Consider the following 23,550-nt stretch of genomic DNA (forward strand, 5'->3'; position numbering starts at 1 on the left):
TTTAATGGGAGCAGCATATTTATTGTCCTAGGATTTTCTAGCTGGAAGTCTTTGAAAGAGGGTGGAGTATAGCATGCTACTAATTTAATTCAGCATTGCTTAAATCTTACACAAATTCAGCATCTGGATAAACTCAGAAAACTTTATTGTGCCACATCTGTTTAAACCCACATAAACATCAGGGGAAACTTAATCCCCAAGCATTTGATTCATTTAATTTTGCTCATTAAAAAGTTGTTTTGCAACCCTGTCTTGTTTCCAGAAAAACCATGACCTTCTCTTTGGAAAACTGCAAAGTCTTGGCTCATGAGGAGGGGCTGAAATGCGAACTCTGAATACACAAGTTTTGGAATGCTGCTACTGGACACATCTTCTTTTAGCGCCTCCCTTCTGCACCACCACACCCCTTCCATCTTAAAAATCTTCCAGTGGCTTTGCTTAGGAAGTCCCACTGGACCATTCAGCTGAGCCCGAATCTGCCCAAAGACCCTCCAGCATTTAAGACTTGTTGCTCCCTTGAGACCGGGGTCTTCTTCCTTGCTGCCCCCACAGGGTAGCGTTCAGATCCTGTCTCATTTTAACAATTCCCCGGTAATCAGGCAAGAAGCCCAGCTAACAAATACTGGAGACTTGCAAAAGACACAAAGTTCATATTAAAGGTTTTGGTCTGTGGGAGGCCAGCAGTGGACTGGCCTGACCCTTGATGCTAGACTGAAACATGAGAGCCTCAGCCAGTCTGGTGGTTATCAGCCCTTCAAACCAAATGGTTTTTATTATTTGTCTGTTTGACCTTTACTTAAAGCAGCAGTTGAGAGCTGAAAGGGAGATTTTGTCAATTTCCAGTAGAGGTGTCTATTTGCTTAAAATTTAACAACTTTCAAGATATAAGAAGATCCTTAAATGTTTCCGAGAAAATAAAACATATCACAAAGGATGACACATGACGTCTCAACAACCACACTGAAAGAAGACAATGGAGAATGCCTTCAAAACACTGGGAAGAAATTATTTTTCAACCTGAAATTCCATACAAGTGAAAGTATTAATGAATTCAAGGGTTGAATGAAAACCTTCAGATATGTGAGGGCTCAAAAACTTTAGCTCTCATCCTCCCTGTGTTAAGCCACTAAATGGTGCGCTCCTCTGAAGTAAGGGAGTTCATTAAGAATAAAGAAGGCATGGGTCCAAGCGACTGTCTTAGAATCCCCACATTGGTGACATCGTTATTAGGTCTCTCAGAAGCTCCAGAACGATCCCTCTGGGCACCTCCTCAGATCTCCCTGTCATCTCTCAGATACCTAAGCTACCTGTACAACAGGACTGCTTCGTGCTTCCCTGGGTCCCCTGCCTTTTGTTCCCCTCCCTCAGCATGGCTTTATGCCCCAGGAGACAGTATAGGTGGCAAGCATCCCAACCCCATACTCACTCCTCACTCTGTCCTCATCTGGCTCCTTCCCACTCCCAATTGTTCCAGGAGTCAAACTTGCTGATATCACTGATTCTCTCCTGTCTGGAGAATTTAGTGGGTCCATCTCAATATTTGCCTTACTTGAACTCTGTAGCATGCAGAACCTGTTAATCACTCTGGCTTCCTTCTGCCTTAGAATATTTTCTAATAAAGCTTTTCCTACAGTTCTAATGACAGTTTACTAATTTCTTCATCCTATGCTCCCACACCGCTTACATGTAGAGTCTTCTCAACACTGGTCTTCTCCAAATCCTCTTGATTTTACCTTCTTGCTTAACTATAAAATCAGGCTGCTGCTTTCTAATCCTGCTGCAACTGCCTTAATTCAGATCCTCCTTATTTGTCTCTATTATGTGGTTTCTTTCTACAAGTTTCCTTGCTACTATCCCGCCCCTCTGCTCCTAATCTATTCTTCAGTGTCGCTGAATTGACTCTAAAACAAATTTGATCGTGGCAGTGCCCTCCTGACAATTTCAATGATTCATTTTACCTGTAATACTCAAACTCCCGAGTAAGGCCCCACACTATCTCACCTCCCGGCCTAGAGTCTAGGAAGCCGTAGTGCTTCAGACCATTCACTTGCCTCGCTCCACCACTTCTCTGCCTGGCTACCTCCCGCCCATCTTTCCAGCGCAGCACAAACCTCCCTGCTTTCTGCACCCCGACCCACCCCTGCATCGGGCGGGACACGACCCTCGGGTGGCTCCACGGTCCGGGACAGTAAGCACTCGCGTTCAGCAGCACCCCTCCTCAAAGCGAGCCCTGCCAAGGCGGCAGCGGTCTCGAGACCAACTTCTCTGAGACCGCTGGCCAGGCACGGCACCGCACTCAGGTTCAGCAAACGGTGGCCAAATCAATAAGAGAAAGGGGAAAACAAAGGAGTGTCTTCCTTTTCCTGGCCCTGTTCCCACCCAGCTGTGGGCCTGCCTCTCATATTTTCCGAAGGTTTAGGTAAAGAGGAGAAAGAACCAGCGGCGCCTTTGGGGAGTGGACAGAACTAAGCTGCTAAAAGCCGGGTGCCGAGAATGCGGCCGGAGTGCGCAGCCGCACGGCCCTGGCCCCGCCCCCGAGGTGCGCTCTCTTTTCCCCCGGCGCGTGCCGCTTACGTCTCAGCGTCTTCTCCGCTTCCAAGCGCCTCCACGCGACCCGGAAGCTGTACTTGTGACGCTTCTTTCCCTCTCCCACAATACCTCGCGCTCTTCCTTTCCAACCCGGGCCCGGCAGAGTAAGTATGGGCGCTGCATCCTGGCTTCAGGAATCTGGTTCCATCCTCGCTCGCGATTTTGCTGACCGGGACAGCGTGATTTCTCCTAGGCCGGCCCGGGACTCCGCGTCCCGGGGGGACGGGAATCCGCGCTGTTGAGGGGCTCCCGTAGCCTGGGAGACTGGCCAGGCTTAGGGGAGCCGAGCCTGCAGGAGTTTCCGGGGTGGGAGCACCTGAGGGGCACGGGTGCTTTGGCCGCCGGGTGACCGGCTTGACTTTGCCCATACCTGGGGCTTCAGGTGCCTGGCGGAACTCTCTGCACCCGGACGCGCCCGGAGGGTGACAGCGTGAGGCCGGCCTCGGGAGGGAGGACTTGGCTTGTGCTGGTCCCACTCTGCTCTGAACTTCCTTGTCGCTGGGTTTAGATGGCTCCCGCGAAGAAGGGTGGCGAGAAGAAGAAGGGCCGTTCTGCCATCAACGAGGTAGTGACGAGAGAATACACCATCAACATTCACAAGCGCATCCATGGAGTGTGAGTATCCCTGCAGTCGGGCCCGGTGCCTTGCAGGTCGGGGGACCCGAGCTCATGCGTCTGGTTGTCACTCGGAGGTCTTTCTAGTTGTCGAAAAGCCAGATGGTGTTGAAATTGGTTATTTTTCCTTTGGAAACTCAAATCTGTATTCCATGGCTCCCGTTTAAGGTTTATAAGGTTTTAGTGTGTAATCCTCGGAGGGTAAAGGCTGGAAACACGAGATTGAATAATAGTTTCTGGGAGAGCCAGTTGAGGGGAACTTGGTGATGGTAAAAGATTTCACTTGGTGATTTGTAAACTGAGTAAACCTGTCCCGGCTAAAGGGTAAAAGATGTGTAAAGGAAGGAAAGCAAGCTTGTGAAAATGTCTCTAGACCCAGTAAAGCTAACATATTAACTAAAAAGCTGTGTCCAGCCCAGAATGTGAACAATTGAGATTATTCTATACTTTAGATCCTGACCCACACAAATACGTACTAAAACTGGTTGAGAGGTACACTAGAAAAACAGAATGTTGTTAGAGAATGTATCAGTGGAGTTATAGGGCAATGTTTGTGCAAAGGACACATGGCTGTTGTGGATTTGTGATGTACGAGAATATTGAGAATGATTTTGAGTGTTGTAGTTTTTGGTGTTTTTTGTCTAGGGTTTGGTTTTCAGTCCTTAAGTTTAGTGAGTTGTCCCCCTTCTGCGCATATGCTTACTGCTGAGAATGAAGACCAGATCTCTTCTTGAGTACTGTTTATTTAGAGTATTTTTTAAAGGTAGAATACTAATTTTAAAACCTACATCCACAAGCAAGCCCATTTCCCCCCATAGCACATTCGTATATTTCCTATTTGACTTCACTACATGCTTGTAAAGAACGAGTAACCTTAAGCTGAAAAAAGAATTACTTTGGTTCAGAATCTATAGCCCCAGTTTGCAAAAACTTTCTCAAATAGTTCTGCCAAGGTTCTAACCGGATAGGATTCTCCAGTCTCAACTTGGACTTCAAGTAATTTTTCCTTAATTCTAAAGTTCACAAACTGTTTCCATAGATAAAAGACACCAAAAGCAAATACAGAATTGAAATGAGAAGGTGACTCATCTAGATTCTCAGGCATTGAGGTAGTATTTTTACACTGATCTTTACATAAAAACAACATTGAAATAAGCTGGAAAGTTGTTTGGCTTTTAAGTCTCGTCTGCTTTCTGTGCTGTAGTTTGTTGGCAATCTTTCTCAAAGTTAAAATAAGACAACATACTAATGTGGAGCCTTTTGGTGCCTGAACATGAATTTTGGTTAGCATGTTAGCTATAGCAGTCCAGCCAAATAGCTGGTCAGGTTAAAAATAGAGCTTCAGAATCAAGACCAAATTTTAATTGAACTGCCTATAGACTCACATTGGAGCCCCTTATTTTTGTCTCTTGCCAAAAGTCCTGCTCTTGAGGACGAAGTGTCTAAAGTCAGAATTTCGATATTAAGCTCCTCACAGTAATAGAGGAAAGTGTTAGTGAAATTCGTGGGCTAAATTACAGTCCACGCCTTTTGCAGAGAGGGGGGAAAAATCTTGTTAACTGGTTAAGGTAAGACCCACACAAATTCTGGTCTCCTTAACAACCATTCTGTAAAATGGTAACGTATGACTGATAATCTAGAAACCAGAAACCTGGAGTGAGGTTGAGATTGGTTTAACTTGGCCCCTTGAAAGTCATGTACCATGGCTGAGGGGTGGTTCTAAGTAGATTTTGCGTGTTGGTGATGAGCTTTGGGGAAGGCCTAAGTGTGTGCAGAAACAAGACAGGAACATCCCTGCGTTCTGGCTAATATTGTCTTCAAACTGTCAGTGGATGGAAGCAAAGTCCCTAACTGGACATTTTTGTCCCCAAAACCTTTCAGCTGGAGAATTTGGTACTAATTGGCCTGGAGGAAAGTAATGAGACCTGGCCAATTGGTAACCCTGCTTCCCATCTCCTAATTTTGTATGCATATACCTCTGTTCAGTGAGAAGTACAGTACTCCACGGTATACCTACAGAATTCGTCTTCACCATTCCTCTTCCAGTCATGTTCTTGCACACAGGAACATCAGCACCAGAATCAACAATAGAGAGGACCACCAGAGTTCCATAAGTCATTAGAAATAAGTTTCTTAGACAATTATCATACTCCCTGATATGAGGAAGTTGAGAGGCAAAGTGGGGGATTTGAGGGGTAGGGAAGGAAAAAATGAAACAAGATGGGATCGGGAGGGAGATAAACCATAAGAGACTCTTAATCTCACAAAAACTGAGGGTTGCCGGGGGAGGGGGAGAGAGAGAGGGTGGTTGGGTTATTGACATTGGGGAAGATATATGCTATGGTGAGTGCTATAACACTGAACGTAAAATTTGCCAATAGTAAATACATATTCAGATAAGGGATACCATATCCCTTTTCTTTCACTGAATAGATCTTGAAATAGCAGTGGACTTGAAAGATGATGAGGCGATGGGGAGGGGCACTTGTTCAGTCTTCCTTTGAAACACTTGGAAGTCTGTCATGTTTTCTTCTGTAGGTCTTTTTCAGAAAATGCAGGTAGTTCAGAAGTAAATGACCAAAACCACAAATCACTCCTTGTAGGATACCAGCACTCTTATTGCAAGTTTTTGTAACAGCATCCAATTCAAGAACCAAAGTGACTTCCCTTTCTGGTGTTCCCTTCGAGGCCAGTCAGCCTCTGAATCCTCTGACCAGGGAGATCCTGATACCTGATGTGATGCAATTCCTGGAAGCATGCAAGTCAGTAGAGGCCCCGGGAAGGAATTTGAAGAGTCTGAGAGATTTTTGTTCCCTTTCCTTGTTAGCCTGGAATTCCAAGCCATGCCTTCCAAGGCTTTTAGCTAAGGGAGATGATTTTTGTTTAGTTGAGGCAAACCAATACCTTTGAATTTTCCTTTTTTATTTTCCTGAAGTAGGCTCTTTTCACTAGTGATTGATGGGGTCACTCATGTTAATATTATGAATGCATGAGGGAGAATGTTTATTTAACAGATGGAATACAGTATATCTTAGTTTTTTCATTCACTCTAACTCTGGACTCCTGGGATAGTCACTGTTTGAGAATTAATAGCGGGAGCCACCGTAGAAAGATTGTGCATAAGGGGGGTTATTGGCATACCTGGATTTCTCGTGTGATCCACAGTGCCATTGCAGCAACTTCTTCAGTCTCTGGAAGGCAGTGTTTTGATGTGGTTATTGGTGTTTTTAATAGCAAATGTTACACCGCAAAACAGTCTGTTGAGGCACCCAAGGGTGGTACAAAATTTCTTGCCCTGTACTGGGCATTCTCTTATCTCAGGAAAACTAATTTTTTTTTTTTGAAGATTTATTTATTTATTTGACACAGAGAGATCACAGGTAGGCAAAGAGGCAAGCAGAGAGAGAAGGAAGCAGGCTCCTGCCAAGCGGAGAGACTGAATGCAGGACTAGATCCCAGGACCCTGAGATCATGACCTGAGCTGAAGGCAGAGACTTAACCCACTGAGCTACCCAGGCACCCTAGGAAAGCTAATTTTATGAGGGATTTAAATGTGTGGTAGTACCCACATTGGGCCTGGTACCTGACTGCATTTCCATGTGTGAGCCAAGGAACATTGTGGTGTCTCGCCTGGGGTCCCTGAGGATGGCTTCTGGGCCAAAAATCCCGTGCCTTTGTGCATTAATGCTGCTAGGGAGTAACCACGTTTTCTTTCCTGGTTTGGGGAGCATATCAAGCACTTAACTGACTATTAGGCACAGTCCTGGACTCTGCAGATTGATCAGGAAATTGAAGACCCTATCTTTCTAGTTTACTTAGTAGGAAATTTAGAAATGAAATGGTAAAAAGTGCCAGGCAGAAAGTCCACACAGATGATGGGATGATTGAAAAGTGTAGGTGTGAAACAAGTTTTTCAGGCACTTTGTGCTTTATTATAAAACCCCCCAGGTGAAGACCTGAATCCTTTGGCCATTTCTTAGTCCTCCTCGATAGGTAACAGTTGGTAGTTTATTCTTCATTTTTCTGTGGAAATGTTTTATTCATTTTACTTCCAAAGAGTGTACAGTATTGTGCTTTTCTTATTGCTCCTCTAGCTGCTGACTTTGTGGTTCTTCCTCATGTCCTCTTTTTAAAGATATATTTACTTGAAAGAGAGCGAGCGGGGTTTGGGGTGGGGGGATGGAGTGCAAAGGGAGAAAGAATGATAAGCAGACTCCATGCTGAGCATGGAGCCCAGTGCGGGGCTCTATCTCGACCTGAGCCAAAAGCAAGAATCATATGCTTAACTGACTGCCACCCAGGTGCCCACCACCACATCCTCTTGATCCTCTTTCCAACGTTCTCTTAATGTTGATGAACCCCGGGACTCTTTTCCATCTATGCTTGGTAATAGCAAGTAGTCTTAAGGCCTCAAACATAAAACTACTGTTCATCTGGGTATTTAGGCATCGCACACCAAGCTCCTAGCGTTCCTCTTTATCCCTGACTTTCCCATCTCTTGAGGCTTTCTCTGTGTTAGTCATTGTCAAGTGAGCGTGTCCTCTTGGCTCTACCTTCCAGTTTTACCAATCGCACTGGTCCCACCACCATTCTGTCTCACTTGAATTGTTAAGAGTTAGCAGCTCCCTGCTCCTGGTTCCCTCCTTCACCCCCAAACACCTGGTCCATTCTCAAACCCTCCCGGCTTCCCATCTTAATCAGATTCTAGAAGCCCAACTTCTTGCTCTGATTCCACAAGCTGGCTACTTACTTTATTAATCATACCAGGCATGTACCTGATTCAGGGTAGCTGGTTTTATTTTTACTCTTTCCTTCTGCCTGAATGCTTTTCTCACAGATGCCTAAATGGCTGCTCTCATAATCTATACATCTTGAATCCAGTATCATCTTGGCCATTTATTTAAACCTGTATTCCCTTTCCCTAATGCTCCCTCTCTCTCTTCCCCTGGTTTATTTTTCTCTGTAGTACTTGCTACTATCTCATACACTCTATGTATCACCTACATGAGCTACCTGAATAATTGGATTTTGTCTGTTGGACCTACTGCTGTTATTTCAGGTGCCTTTTATTTCTGGATGGTCAAGTGTTTAAGTGAATGAACTGCGCTTGCTTGACAGGTTCTAGAAATAGCAAGGAGGTTGAGGGTAGAGCAAAGGGAATGGGAGACTAAGAAGAGGCGGAGTGGGGTGGGAAGGCAGTCATCTTTCCCAAGCATGTGAAGTCACTGAAGGTTTTAGAGCAGATTTAACTCTAACATGCTATGTGTGTTACTTACATTGGATTTCATAAAATTCACTCCATCTAACAAAAGTGGAGTACCTAGTATGTACCAGGCCCTGCATTGGGTTACAGAGATGAAAGGTTGACTTGGCCCCTTCTTTGACCTTCACAGTCTTAGGTGGTAGTACACCTTTTTAGACCGGGGTCTTTCCCCACATCCCGAGAAATAGCCTTCACTTGTCCAAATGGTTGAAGCCTGTAGTGAAGTTGTTGCTTTTTCATTGTTTAACTAAAAACATGAAATTCAAATGACTTTATATACCCTCCTGTAGAACAACAAGTACTTAAGAGTTGGAACTGACATGAATTAATGACGTGCTGACACATGCCAAGAGCTTCATTGAATTAACTCTTGTTGAGAGGAAATGTGTACAATTTTGGGCCCACCCCTATTCTTTAAGCCAAGACCAAGTTAATAATGAACCTTTGAATTAGTATTGAATGATGCTCAAAAACATGCCATGTGTTAAGATGTAACAGTCTGTATTTTGAAGTGAAGACACTTTCATAGTATGTATGTTTTATGTTCAAGCATATCCTGTCATTAGCATTTCTTAGGATCAACTACAGAGCTTCTTTCCCACATCACTAAAAGTGGATTGTGCATTTTCTATGTCCCCAGTATTAATATTGGCTGCTGGGCATTAAACTGTGGTATAAAAGGGATTATTCCTATTTAAGGTTTGGCTTAGATTTTGTTTTATGAAAATAGGACAGAGCATGTTACATATTTTATTTAATTCATTTTTTTACTTTGACTCTCAGGGGTTTCAAGAAGCGTGCCCCTCGGGCACTCAAAGAGATCCGGAAATTTGCCATGAAGGAGATGGGAACTCCAGATGTGCGCATTGACACAAGGCTCAACAAAGCTGTCTGGGCCAAAGGAATAAGGTGCTAAAGCTATTTGTTATAAAATTTTTTTTTATAAAACTTTTATAATTACACTAGCTTTTAACCAATTCTACACAGTCTGTGTAAGCTCAGTAATTAGCTAATGCATATGGAAGTATTTCTTTAAAATGTGATGATGGCTTCAAAGGGTGGGGTAGCATTTGCAGGGAAGCCCTTTGATGTGGTATTGGAACGGAGACCCAGATGATGGAGGAGCCAGCAGTGTGAGGGTTGAGTAAGAGCATTGCACAGAGAACAAACTTGGTGTGAGCTGGGAACAGGTTGATGAAAGTAGAGTAGAATAACTTGGTGAAAGTAGAGAAAGTAGAGTAGAATAACAGGTTGGTGAAAGTAGAATAGAATAAGATTTGAACAATGAGGATGGAGTTAGGAAGGATAGACCATGTGGCATCTTGTAGGTCATGGCAAAGAGGTTGATCTCTAGACAAAATGGGAAATCATTGGCACAGTGTTGTTTTTTTTTTTAACAGTAGGCAGTTTTGCCCACCCTCCCCCAGGGGGCGTTTTTGATGTCATTTCTGGGGATTGCCACAGGTCCGGGGCTTTGCTATATATCCCAATTGTCAATAGTGTCAAGGTTGAGAAGTCCTGCTTACAAGCAGGGGTGTGGTTTTTGCTGTGGAGGATGATGTAGAGTGCTAGAGTAGACCTGGGTGATTTAGGAGGCTGGTGGAACTGTCTGCATCTGTGTAGTAGTTCATCAGTGGGGTGAGAGGGGTCTGAGATTCAGCTTTACTGTGCTGGCATTGAGCATTCACACAGAGGAGTGTTTGATAAAGGAGTGGCCAAAGAGGTCCCTTAAGATGATGGGGGAGTAGGGGAGGAGATAACCACAGTGGCATTATTGTGGCCTGAGAGGAGAAGCTTGTGTGTATAAGGTAGGGGAACTGAACAGTCTTTAGTCTTCTGTATTGAATGTAGCCTGCAGGGTGGTGTTTCTGCAAATCAGCACTGAACATAGACAAATCCCCTAACAAAGATGGGGGTACTGGTGGTAAAAGGAGAAAGACCTAGCATGTTTGGGCCCATGTTTCTTCATAGGTTGAGTATCAGCGGTTGCTGTCTGCTGAGACAGGTGTATATCCTGAGATGGTAGCATTTAACATCCATCTGTGGCTCTGTATATTTTCCAGGGGACTGGACCCGTAGTGCTTAAGCAGATTCAGATTCAGGACAGAGCATTAGAAGCATGTTACAGATGGGGGGATAGGAGCTGTCAATACTGTTGGCAGCTGTTTTCTTGATAGGAGACATTGACTTTAGTGGCACATTCATATTTTTATTAGGAACGTTCCATACCGCATCCGTGTGCGGTTGTCCAGAAAACGTAACGAGGATGAAGATTCCCCGAACAAGCTCTACACACTGGTCACCTATGTACCTGTCACCACTTTCAAAAGTAAGTTTTACTCCATCCTGCAAAGCTGTTTGGATTTAAAAAAAGCCATCCTTACCCCTTTGAAAACCCGAATTATGTGTCTTAAATACTTAATTGTGCTTCTGTATGCCCAGCATCCTTTTAATAAGGAAATGGGTAACAGGCATAATCAATAAACCTTTGTGTCATGGTGTGGAGAAGTGGAGGAGAATACAAAACAGGTCGATATCTCGGTTGTAACAAGTTCCCAAAATACTAGCCAAAACCCTTAAGAAAAGTTTTTTGCAATGTTCAGGTGTGAAGTGTGGTATGGAAGTTGACTGGCCATCTCTTCTTTTGCAGATCTACAGACAGTTAATGTGGATGAAAACTAATCGCTGATTGTCAAATAAAGGTATAAAACTGCTTTCTGTTCTGATTTTCCTTTCATAGTTGTAGTATACAGTTGACTTTTGAAGAGCATAGAGATTAGAGGCACAGATTCCCACATAGTCAACTACCCAAAATTTACCAGTAAAGTAAGCTAGAGAAAAAAATATTAAATCATGAGAAATGTATTTATAGTACTCTATCAATCAAAAAAAAAAAAATCCACATATAAGTGGACCCTCACATAGTACAAGAGTCAACTGTAAGATCTCTGCAGTTCCCAATTACATAGGATCATTTGGAGAGCTTTTCCTAAATGTGCCCCTTCTCCCCAGCCCCTGGGGTTTCTGAGCATTTGGGTAGAGCCTAAGCAGGTTTTCGAAGGTGTTATGGAAGTGCCGCCTGGCCTGAGAAAACATTTTAGGTATCTGGGACATTGGTGGTATACTGTTAATTCTAAGGAACATTTTTCTAGAGACTGGCATCTAGAACTCAATTAGCATTGGCCACTGTTCACATTTGAACTTTAAGTGATGCAATTGATAGATTTAATGAAATAATATTTGGTAGTATATCCCTAAGCTGTTTGTATTAAGTATGCTTGTCTAAAGGTATAGAATAGTCTGATTTTTGATGGGTAACCAGATTATGGCTTAGGTGTACAATTCATACTATATATACAGCTTACCTTTTTGTAATGGCCCCCTGAAGTGTTTTTAATCCCAGTTTACATGGACCTGAACCACAGAGGGGGGGAATATCAGCTAAATTCAGCCTGAAAGCAAGTGTCACAAGGATTAGATTTCTTTAGTGCTTATACCCCAACATACTGAATGTTGCTATAGAGAGGTCCCTCTTTGAAGCCCCAGGGGTGAGGGTGGTACATAAGCACAGTGGGGGTTGAGGACCACCTACAGTGTATAGCACAGCTCACGGAGAACACAGACAAGGGAGTGGCAAGAGATCCTTCTAGACACAGGTACAAATTATAAGCAAGAACCAAGTCAATACAAAAATTTCTTTATTAAAAAACTTGGAGGCCAACATTGAAAGCATGGTTTGTACATATTTTTGGAAGGACAAAGTGAATACAACCAAATATATTAAAATGGTTTCAATTACCAGCATTGAAACAAAATTAGTGCAAAAAAGCCAAATACAATTGCACAGAGAGTGGCTCTTGGATCTTCAAAGTGAACTTGATATGTGACCTCTCCCATTATCCAAGTGAAAAATGAGAGCTTTTGTCTGTGGTTTAGTATACATCTGACTCTTCTATTCCATCTGAGAATGAAATATTAGCATCGCAGCAGAAGTGCCCTGAAATCTCAGCAAATCTGATAAAAGTGAAATTTGCAAGTCACAGCATCAAGGGAACTAATGTATGGATACCCTATAGCTCTGGTAATATCCAACTAATAATTCTCAAAGAATAAATAGAGATGCTTGAAGGTTGCATCAATTCCCCTGGCCACAGCTGTGACTATCCGGTTGCTTATCCAGATACCCAACTTGTGTAAAATACACTCAGAATGATTTCGACTAAAATCTGGATTTTAGGGCTGACAACCCACAAAACTGTTCCGTGCTTTGGTATGGCAGACTCCCCTCCACAAACTGCTCTCTTGCTACAGGTTACCCAGCTTGAGTTCAGGCTGTGATTGGCGGCTCATTTCCAGAGTTTTGAGACTGTACTGATTGATCTTGGCATTTTCAAGTTTGGATTTAATATCCAGTGGCTTTTCAAAAAAGTTGACTAGTGACTGTTCAGTCAGAAGTGAAGCTAAAATATGTTCAAGGGACACAGTCCAGTCCCCTTCTGCCTCTTCAGGAAATGTCTGGGAGTCCTGGGCAGTCCTCCCAGGGCTGGCATCTGCAAAAACCGAGTCCTGCTCTGGAAAAAGAGCTGAAGCCCGCAGCTCCTCCCCGCATTCCTGGGAGCAGCTTCCAGAGCTGCTACTTCGCTGCCCCACTTCCCCAATCTGCAGCAGCAGAGTGGTTACCGTGGCAATGGCTTGATATAAATCATTTTCTTCTGGATCTTCATGGAACATACTGTACAGAGTCTTACAGAACTGGATAAATTCTCTCTGGAATTAAAAGTATATATGGCAGCATAACCAGGATGGAAGTAGAATGCATTTTTTTTAGACCTCATACTAAGTTCTTAGAGAAAACCACATCATACCATTAGAAGCAATTATAAGGAAAGGTAGTTTAGCCCTTCTACTTGGAGAACATACTACCAACAGTGACTCCAGGGACTTTCACCACACAGAAGTGGGCTCTTTGTCTATACAGCAACTATTCAGAAAGGTGTGCATCCTAGAGGACATGGGCACCCTTTAATCTTATAAATCAGCCTGTAGAGAGGGATCCAGAAGCTGTGGAGATTTGTTTATAATGATCTTTAATCTTGGATTTACAATAGAAAAAAGTTGGAAACAGCTTAAATACTGTGACTGACTAAATTAGAGCTTTTTCATCTGATAGGAATACGACGGGGTAACTAAAAGCTGTAAAGTGAAATAATGAAAACAGTGATGCCTGATGCATTTCCAAGTTGTATCCACACTGCTGCTCAATTGGAGAATCCGTATGTAATGCGATGGAAGACACTTCCAGTGGGATTTAGCTGTATATTTATGCTGGGAATAGGGCCATGGTTGAGAACTGAGTTTTAGGAGAGATCTCCATGATTTTGAAGTAAATGAAAGCAAGGTGTTAAGACAGCCTATTTTTTGTTTATAGCAAAAACTGATATCACATATATCAGAATATTAGTACTGGTGGCTCTGGGGGATGAGATTAGATTTGACTTTTTTTTTTAATTGAGGCATAACTTACCAGCAGCTTTGAAATGTGACTATATCCAAGAGATAGGATGAAAATTTGAAACTCCCCAACACTTCTGAATATTCTAGGAGGGTGTTAAGGCCACATGTTACTGTGGTCAAAAAAGACCCAAGAAACACTGCATTGCTAAATTCCACTCTTGAAGGCTCACAGTAAGTACACATTAGCACCAAACAGAATGAAATCCTTTAATAAAGGACCATTTCCAACTTGGACCCTACATTCCACAAACTTTGGGGGTAATCTTTTTCAAATAAAAACCTAGCACCAGGGGGGCACCTGGGTGGCTCAGTGGATTAAAGCCTCTGCCTTTGGCTCAGGTCATGATTTCAGGGTCCTGGGATATAGCCCCACGTCATTGGGCTCTCTGTTCAGGGAATCTTCTTCCTCCTCTCTCTCTGCCTATTTGTGATCTCTGTCAAATAAATAAGTACAATCTTTAAAAAAAACAAACAAAAACAAAAAACCTAGCACCATCCGGGCACTTAAATACAGTCTAGATACTGTTCAAAGGTTTCAAAGAGCTTTACTAGTACTGTATATTATAGTACCAATGATTTTTAAGAAACTGAAGAGAGAATAGTAATCCCTTCTAAGGAAGAATGCTGTGTCCACAGTACCCTCCACCCCCAAATGCTATCACCTCTAGGCAGTAAATCTTCATCGCAACCTAGGTGAATATAGGAGGAGTAGGATATAAATACTTGAAAGATAGGATATGGCACAACTGCCCTTTGTGAAGCGTTTAGATTATCTTGTGTATCTGAATCACAATTCAAATATTTCCCTTGTAATCACAACATTCAGCTCCTGTAAGTTGTACAAGATCCTTTGATTATTGCTTTAGAGGTTGAGGGGCCCAGCTTAACTTTATCAAGCTTGCCTCTGAACAAATAACTTGGCACAACAGTTACCTTTGCACCTAAGTCCATACCTGGCTCATTTTGGGCAATTCTTTCTCAGTTTTATCTTTTTCTTTGGCTAAATCCTTAATCATTTGCTTCAACTGTTTCTGGTAATCAGTTGCATCACCTGGAGACAGAGGAAACACAATATATACTTTAGGCTAAAATTCAGTTAAAGCAAAAAGAACACCTTTAGAACTGGGTGGTGAGGGAGGAATCCCACCAGACAAATTTCATACACAAGCTGAAAATAGAGATTACATTGGTGACAATTTGTTTTACAACTGACCATGAATGGAGTGTGGTGGCTGGATGACTTCTCACTGCAAGAGAATCCTTGAAACCCTAAGCAAGAGGAACAAACGTGGTAGGGTCAAGGGGCAGTCACCCAGTATACTGCAACTTGAAAGGTTTCTGGCCTCTGAAAGCAGTGGGCTGTTGACTAGGTTAAGTCTGCTTCTAAGAGCTATGAAATTGTTAATGATTGCAATGTGTGCCTGCTGCAAGATAACGAAAAGAAGTACATACCATTTGACTTCCCAAAAACTAGGGGTCTTGACGTTGACAACAGAGGATTCTTTAATGGTGACTGGCTGTCTCGATCATTTTCAGTCAGTGCTTTAAAAAAAAAAAAAGTTACATGGAAAAGTTACATGGGACAAATTATTTCATCTTACTTAACCCAAACTCGGTAATTTAGTTTCTTATGTAAGAAAGGACTAAAGAAGGGCTAAGCCCCCAGCCTGTGGGTTGCAGAGACTGTGAACCCAGGCATACACCAAGCACAGTCTATACAAAGAGTAAAGAAAACATCTTACAGACCAGATAATGCCTTTTTCCAGCTTTATGTAGGTAGTTTTAATTAATGAAATGCAGAATCATAGGACACTGCCAATACTGACCTGGAAAAATGTAGTAAAATCCTTTCCTAAACCTTAAGATACATGTATGTATATACATATAAATTTTAGAAATAAATGTATAACTAAATTCCTGGATGATAGGGTAATTTTCAGTTTCATGGCATTTTTTTCCTACAGTGAGCACATACTGCTATGTTTAATAAATTTTCAAAAATTGAAAAAGAATTACTGAATCCAAAGCATTTTATCATAATAAGTTTTCTTGAAATATACAAAAACACAGAACATTATATTGCTGATAATATAAAATGGCACAGCCATTTTGAAAAAAAAAGTCTGGCAGTTTGTTAAAAAGTTAAGCATAGAGTTACCATTTGACCCAGAATTCCACTCTAACATACTACCAAAGGGAAATGAAAACATACTCAACTCAGAAACTTGTACACAAATATTTATAGGAGCATTGTTCACAAGGGCCAAGAAGTGGCAACAAACCCAAGTGTCCGACTGATAGATTAGGGCATACCTATCAAATGGACTATCAAATGCAGTTATATAAAAGGAATAAGCACTGGGACATGCTACAACATGGATGAGCCCTGAAAACACGGGAGCATGACACAAAATGGCACGCTGCATTATTCCATTTATAAGGAATATCCAAAAATAGGCAATTCTATAAAAAAGGAAAGCAGGGCAAAATGGGTGGATTGGGAGCAAAAGCCAAAGGGTATGGACCTTGTTAGGGTGATGAAAATGTCCAAAACTATGACGGTTATATAACTAAAGATAACAAAATCACTGAGTTGTGTATATTTTAAATGAATGTACTGTATGGTATGTGAATTATAGATCAAAAAGCTCTTACAAATAACAATTACAAAGTATTACGGACTCAGGATCTTCATATTTACTAATAAAATCAGCTGTAATCCAACAAATATCCCCAAGATGGCACCAAAGCCTTGATAAGCTGATCTTCATATTTGGGAGATAGGTTTCCTGCGTTCGGTGGGTGGGAGCTGTTTGTGGAGTTTGGGGTTTTTTCTGTAACTGATACTAAGTCATTTTTACCAACCTTGTATAAAACTTACACACATTGGCACATGTTGAGCATCCACTCAAATTGTAAGCCCTTTATGGTTGTTGGGGCAGTCATGATGAAAACAGATTTTTTAGGTAATAACTGCTAGATGTCAAGAGGATACTGGGTCCCTATGCCTCAGAAATGTGAAACGTATACACAAATCACTAACAAAATGCTCTAACAGAAGAACAAATGCAACCAATGGTCTTGGGAGCATAGCGAGGAATGGTTAATTCAAGTGGAGAGCAAGTGTCCAGAAAGGCCAACCAACCACAGAGCAGCACACTTCAAGGAACCCTTGTGCATGGTTGGTGGGAAAGCAAATATCCAGCCACTGTGGAAAACAGTATGAAAGAATAAAAAATCTACCCTATGGTTCCAGTAACTGCACTACGGGCATTTATCCCTAAAATACAAAAACATTAAAGGGTATATGCACCCCTATGTTTATTGCAGCATTTTTGGCTATTACAACAGCCAAACTATGGAAGCAGCCCAAATGTCCACCATCTGATGAATGGACAAAGAAGAAGGGATACACACATACACATACACAGAATATCACTCAGCCATAAGAATGAGATATTGCCATCTCATTGTGCAACAGCATAGATGGAGCTAGAGAGTATATAATGCTAAAGCAAAGTCAGGCAGAGAAAGACAAATAGCATATGATTTCACTCAGATGTGAAATTTAAGACACAAAACAAATGAACAGAGGGGTTGAAAAAGACAAACCAAGAAACAGACTCTTAACTATAGAAAACAAACTGGTGGTTACCAGAGGGGAGGTAGGGGAATGGGTGAAGTAGGTGATGGGGATTAGGGGTACCCTTCTCATGGTGAGCACTGAGTAATGTACAGAATTGTTGAATCACTCTGTTGTACACCTGAAACTAATAAAACACTTTAGGAAGATAAAAAGTTAGAATTCCATCTTTTCCATCTCTGTGATTTTTCTATAAATCTAAAAGTTATACCAAAATAAAACGCTTATTTAAAAATCGAGATGAAATAATTGAAATAAAATCAAATCCTGTTTAGCAATATTAGATACAGACAATGATTGTGAAGAATGACAGCAATGATAGTAGAGGATAATTATGCATGTCTTCTATGTTAGTAGGAAAACACTTGTGAAAAATAAAGGCAAATTAAAAAACTAAACTCGGGGGCGCCTGGATGGCTCAGTGGGTTAAAGCCTCTGCCTTCAGCTCAGGTCATGATCCCAGGGTCCTGGGATCGAGCACCACATCAGGCTCTCTGCTCAGCGTGGAGCCTGCTTCCTCCTCTCTATCTCTGCCTGCCTCTCTGCCTACTTGTGATCTATCTGTCAAATAAATAAATAAAATCTTTAAAAAATAAAAATAAAAAACTAAACTCACTAACACTGGCATAAAAGGCAAAGAACTTCACTGATGCCAAACCATTTGCAGTTGAGGAATAACGAGTCTGTGGGAAGCCAGAGGAAGAAGGCTGCTACAGAATGCTTCCGGGGCACACTGCAGTTATCCAGTTGGTAATGGCTCAGTTTCAGGAAGTGGACCAAGAAAGCCACAAATGATGTCATATGCATTTCCAACTTTTCCAGAAGTGTCGGTTGTAAAAACCACCAGGATCTCATGGCCCCAAAAACTTGCCTAGCCACCCTCATTGGAAGTTCTGTCAGGGGCCCTATCCAACACCAGACCATGGCCCTGGGGTCCAGAGACCATGCTGGCATTACTAACCCACCTCTGTGACTTCAAAAGATCCAAGGAATAAGGTTAAGGCCAAGTATGACATCATAGGTTTCAAAACTGTTTTCTTTGTTCCCAGTTACCTGCTGATACTTGAGGGAAGCGTGGACTTAAATGCCGGAAGAATGAAATGGTCCTTCAAAAGAGGAGGCTTAAGTAACCATCTATTAAGGCAACCAGGGTCTATTTCCCCACACACTCCACAAGCCAGCGGTTACCAAAGTGTGGTCCTCAGAACCAGGGAGCTGGAAACACTGGAGCGGCGCCCAGGAACCTGGGTTTTAACAAGCCCCCCAGATGATTCTGATGCATGCTCAAGTTTGGCAACTGCTGTCATAGGCCATACAGCCCAGTAATGAAAATTTGTTATCAGCAACCACAGATTAAAAACATCTGTTGACTCAAGTCTAAATGGAATTTTAAAAGAGAAGAACTTCAGAGTCACATACAAGGCTTACTTGTGTCAAAGCAGAACAGAACTTAGATTTTCTCCATAGAATTTCTTACCTGGAGGGATATGAAGTCTATATAACAGTTTGATTTTCTCATTCATTTCTCCATTATACATAACATCTGCCAAAAAAAAAAAAAAAAAAAAAAAGATTGAGAGAAAATGAGGAGATGCAAATGGATAAAGTACATTTGTTGTGACACAACCTCACTGTGGGGAGAGAACTTAGTACGATCAGTACTTGTTCACTCAATACTTCGCTGCCCTTACTCCTAGACACAGGGTGTTTGAAATGAAAACAAGAAAAGGTCACTCTTGAGGTACAGGATAACCTCGTGAATTTTGTCTGGCCTCATACCTTCTGAAAGATTCTAATTTCATGGGCAGGAGTCAGGAATACAGCCCCTAACGAGCCACACCACACCCTGGGCGCCCAAGGAGAACAGGAGCAATGATCCTGTGGTTGAGAGCTTGGGCCCTTCTCACCCTCCTTAAGGAGGCATAAATGTCATAAGAGGAGCCTGCAGAGTGGTTTCTAAAATCTCCAAATCACATCAGGCCAGTCCCAAATACATTTCACTGCGTGGGTCTGCCTGCTCCACAGTCCACCCTGTCTTGTGTTCACAGACTCCCGTCCCAGATTAACTCACTGCAGTGAAGACCCACAGGGTCCTACCGAGACAGCTCACAAATGCTTTGAATTCGATCAGGTGGTCCATGTTGTCATCCAGGAGCCTGAAAGTCCTCTCTGCGAGGATTTCCGTGTGGGCCCCACAAGTCCAGGGCGAGACAAGCTGAAACAAGTGTGCGAACTGCCGGGCGTCTATGCGGTACTGCTCTGCGTAGGGCCTGCTGGGGTCGTGGCGTGGGGCCATGGGCCTGGGCTGCTCCCAGTAACAGCTCATCATGTGCTCTCTCTTGAGACAAGAGGGAGAGAGGGATCTGTGAGAGATGGGGGCACCTGTGGGGGGAGCACGCTTAAAGGCCAGGGTTAACTTGGCCTTCGCTCAGGACTCACTTGGCCTCGTAAATTATGTATTGAATAAGAACACTATAACACGAACAAATGAAAAAAGTACTTACAATCTCATTATTCTAACCAGACAAGTAAAAGATGTCCCTTGTTACCTTGTTACCTTACACTTCATGCCCATAAGATATGTAATTTTGACCGCTTTCTCTGCGGTCTTTTTTTTTTAATTGGAGCACATAATATCTAACAAAACTTAACCATTTTAACCATTTTTCAATGTTCAGCTGCCATAGCTTTAATTCTAGGAGACCTAATTTTTATTCTGCTGTTTTCTCATCAAATCACATCTGAAAACAAAAAAGTGCTAGACTGATCTATAGAATACAGAAGAAACCAGTCGCCCTGGTTGCCTGTGGGGAGGGGAAATAAGGGTGGAGACTCACATGTAGAACCAAGTCTCTTTTAAGATTTTACTATTTGAGAGAGAGCACCCACAAGCAGGGGGTAGTGGCAGAAGGAGAGGGAGCAGCAGAGTCCCCGCAGTCCCAGATGTAGGACTCGATCCCAGGACCCTGGGATCATGACCAGGGCTGAAGGTAGACACTTAACCAACTGAGCCACCAAGGTGCCCCAGAACCAAGTTTTTTCACTGCATACTTATAAGTTTTGAATTTTGAGCGAGGTGAATATATTAACAATTCAAAAAACTGGAAGTTAAAAAAAAAAAAAGTGATTCCAAAGCTTGGGAATACACTGACAACCAGAGCACTCAAAACTGGCCCTTCCCTGAGGGTCCCCTCTTTAGGATGCATCTCTTACACCCACGCTAAATCACCTCTTGGGACATCTCGATTCACTGAGATAATTCCTAATGACTGCAGGTTTCTGCACGATTTTAGCGTCCTCCACCCATCACGGTGGCACGGGAACAAGTATAGAAGCTGTAATACATGAACGCAGATCCCTGGATGAAAACCAAAATGCCATTTATGGTTTTACTGTTGTATTTGTTGGCAGCCTAGTTCTTCGGGTAGCCTTCGCAGAATTGTGAAAAATACCACAAGAACTTTCAGTGTGAAACAACAGTCCAGTGAATTTCCATTCCTAAAAATTCAAGACACACTGCGAAAGTCCATTGTATATCTGTGTATCCTAGGATACTAAAGCCCCACAGAATCCTGCCAAGAAAAGTTATAATAAATAAGCCTAGGGCTTGTGCTACCAGTTTACACAGAACCCTACAGAAAAACAAACCGATAAAAAAAAAAAAAAAAAAAGACCATGGCTGTAAGCAGGTGATACCAAGAAGTACACAATTAGCTGTAGTCAACCCCATGAATGGATAAACAAATTAAAATTAAAATAAAATGCAATTTTCTACAAGACTAGCAAAATTGCAAACGATTCTTAATAAAAGCTGGGTGGGTGTGGGATGTAGGACAGGAGCCCTCTTGGACAACATCAGTGTATTCCCATGGAAGTGAAATTTGAAAAATCAAACACACTTTAGCAATACAGGCTAAATACAGTCTGTGCATCCCTAGGACCCCATCCCACAGAAACTGCAGCACTGGTGTCCAGGGAAAGGCACAAAGATGCCCAGTCCAGCACAGTTTAACAAAGCAGCAAAAACCTGGAAACATACATGTGTCTCAACAGGTGAATGGTTAAGTAAATGATGGCTCAGCCCTACAATGAAACTATACAGCTATTTTTCCATGTAGCATAATCTGTCATAGGTGGGAGGGAAGGTGTGTCAGAGAGAAAGTATAAAAGGAAAAAAAAAATCAGGAAACATATTCACCAATTTGTTAACAATAATTACCAGTACAAGGGTAAGACTGTAGGTATAGACTGGATGAGACCCTTTCATTTTTTGCTTAAAAGTTTCTTTTTAAAATGGTAAGAGTCGGTATACTTTTATTCTTTATTTTGTGGTTTTTAATTAAAATTTGAAAATAAAAGTCTTTTTTTTTTTCCCTAAGATTTTATTTATTTATTTGACAGAGAGAGAGATCACAAATAGGCAGAGAGGCAGGCGGAGGTGGGGGAAGCAGGCTCCCTGCTGAGCCCAGAGCCCGATGTGGGGCTCGATCCCAGGTTCTGGGATCATGACCCAAGCTGAAGGCAGAGGCCTAACCCAGTAAGCCACCCAGGTGCCCCTGAAAATAAAAGTCTTAACCAGAACATGTAAGCAAGTAAAATATTATTAAAGAGACCCAATGCTCTCTAAGGCCTGGTAATTCACAAAGAGTGAAAGAATTTAACTGATCATTTAATAACAGCAGGTTTATGGAAGACATAAGTAACTGTTTCAGGTCTTTGGTATTTCCAGAAGTATTCTAGGACACTGAGTATGTATTACACTGTAAACATCTTACTTAGTTAAGATTAATGATGTTGTTTTCAATTTAAGAGAATAGAAGACAGACATCACAAATCAAATTTATGTAATTTGAGACTGTTCAACACAGATGGACCATGAGGGCACTCCTGCTAAGTGAAAGAAGTCAGACACGTACTCTATGATCTCACTTATATGTCGAATCTAAAAACAAAACAAAACCCCAAACTCAGAAAATGAGATCAGAATTGTGGCTCCCCAAGGCCGGGGTGAGGAGTGGGAGCACTGGAGGAGGTGGACAGAAGGTACAAATGTCTGGTTAGAGTAAGCACTAGGGATGTGTTGTACAACAGGACAAGTACAGTTAATGGCTATATGGTGTATTTGAGTTGCTAAGAGAATGGATCCTAAAGTTATCACAAGGGGAAAAAAATCCTTTTTTTTTAAATGTCTAGAGGAGATGGATTCTAATTAAACTTATTGTACTCATCACTCAACAATATATTTAAGTCATACTATATGCTTTAAACTCACACAGTGCTGTATGTCAGTTATACACGTGAAACTGGAAGGAAAAAGTTACACTCGAGCATTAAAAAATTGCTTTAAATTACCAATAAAAATAGATTTCATTAAGTACCAACCATATTGTTGATCTTGAATATGAAAGAATGCGTAATGAATTTGGTCAGAGTTACTTGATCTTAACACAAAGTGATCACGCCTCTTCATTCCAGGCTTAGGGAAGGATGCAATGAGGTTAAGGAACAGAATCCTTATTAATAACCTATCATGTATTTACAAAACAATGGAAGGATATCGCTATGTGACCCTTTCCCTGAAAAAAATGAAATTCTAGTTGAAAAGACCAGAAGTAGTGGCACCTGCGTAGCTCAGTCAGTCAAATGTCCAAATCTTGGTTTTGGCTCAGGTCATGTTCTCAGGGTCATGAGATAGAGCCCCAGGTTAGGCTCCATGCTCAGCATGGAATTTGTTTGAGATTCTTTCCACCTCTCTTTCTCCTCCCCTTTTGCTGCTCCCCCCACTTGTCTTTGCTCTAGCTCTGTCTCTCAAATAAATAAAAATAAAACCATAAAAAAAAAAATAAAGACAAGACCAGAGGTGAATTTAAAACCCAACTAGAGGGGCACCTGGGTGGCTCAGTGGGTGAAAGCCTCTGCCTTTGGC

General features: G+C 42.1%; 2 protein-coding genes across 11 annotated transcripts in view; one reads left to right on the plus strand and one right to left on the minus strand.

Moving 5' to 3' along the window:
• The first annotated feature begins 2,585 nt into the window (after window positions 1-2,585).
• On the plus strand, window positions 2,586-21,998 carry RPL31 (ribosomal protein L31). Of its 4 annotated transcripts, none has more exons than XM_047743994.1 (6): window positions 2,586-2,693; window positions 3,098-3,204; window positions 9,251-9,376; window positions 10,684-10,796; window positions 11,118-11,169; window positions 21,036-21,998. In XM_047743994.1, the coding sequence occupies exons 2-5, from the start codon at window positions 3,098-3,100 to the stop codon at window positions 11,147-11,149; spliced, it is 378 nt and encodes a 125-aa protein (XP_047599950.1). In that variant the 5' UTR covers window positions 2,586-2,693; the 3' UTR covers window positions 11,150-11,169; window positions 21,036-21,998. The 4 variants fall into 4 exon arrangements, with proteins under 4 accessions (XP_047599950.1, XP_047599949.1, XP_047599947.1 ...); XM_047743993.1 differs by lacking the exon at window positions 21,036-21,998 and adding an exon at window positions 18,674-19,251; XM_047743991.1 differs by lacking the exon at window positions 21,036-21,998 and adding an exon at window positions 13,638-15,089.
• The window catches only part of TBC1D8 (TBC1 domain family member 8), a 103,668-nt gene continuing 92,266 nt past the window's right edge, over window positions 12,149-23,550 (minus strand). For all 7 annotated transcript variants that reach the window (XM_047743988.1, XM_047743989.1, XM_047743984.1 and 4 more), the window contains 5 exons: window positions 19,722-19,962; window positions 19,102-19,167; window positions 15,434-15,523; window positions 14,935-15,032; window positions 12,149-13,234 (listed from right to left, as the gene is read on the minus strand). In XM_047743988.1, the coding sequence (XP_047599944.1) occupies window positions 12,773-13,234; window positions 14,935-15,032; window positions 15,434-15,523; window positions 19,102-19,167; window positions 19,722-19,962 (957 nt within the window). In that variant the 3' untranslated portion in view covers window positions 12,149-12,772. The remainder of the gene's footprint in view (window positions 13,235-14,934; window positions 15,033-15,433; window positions 15,524-19,101; window positions 19,168-19,721; window positions 19,963-23,550) is intronic.

The sequence above is a fragment of the Lutra lutra genome, chromosome 9 (assembly GCF_902655055.1).
Source record: "Lutra lutra chromosome 9, mLutLut1.2, whole genome shotgun sequence".
NCBI classification, from domain to species: domain Eukaryota; kingdom Metazoa; phylum Chordata; class Mammalia; order Carnivora; family Mustelidae; genus Lutra; species Lutra lutra.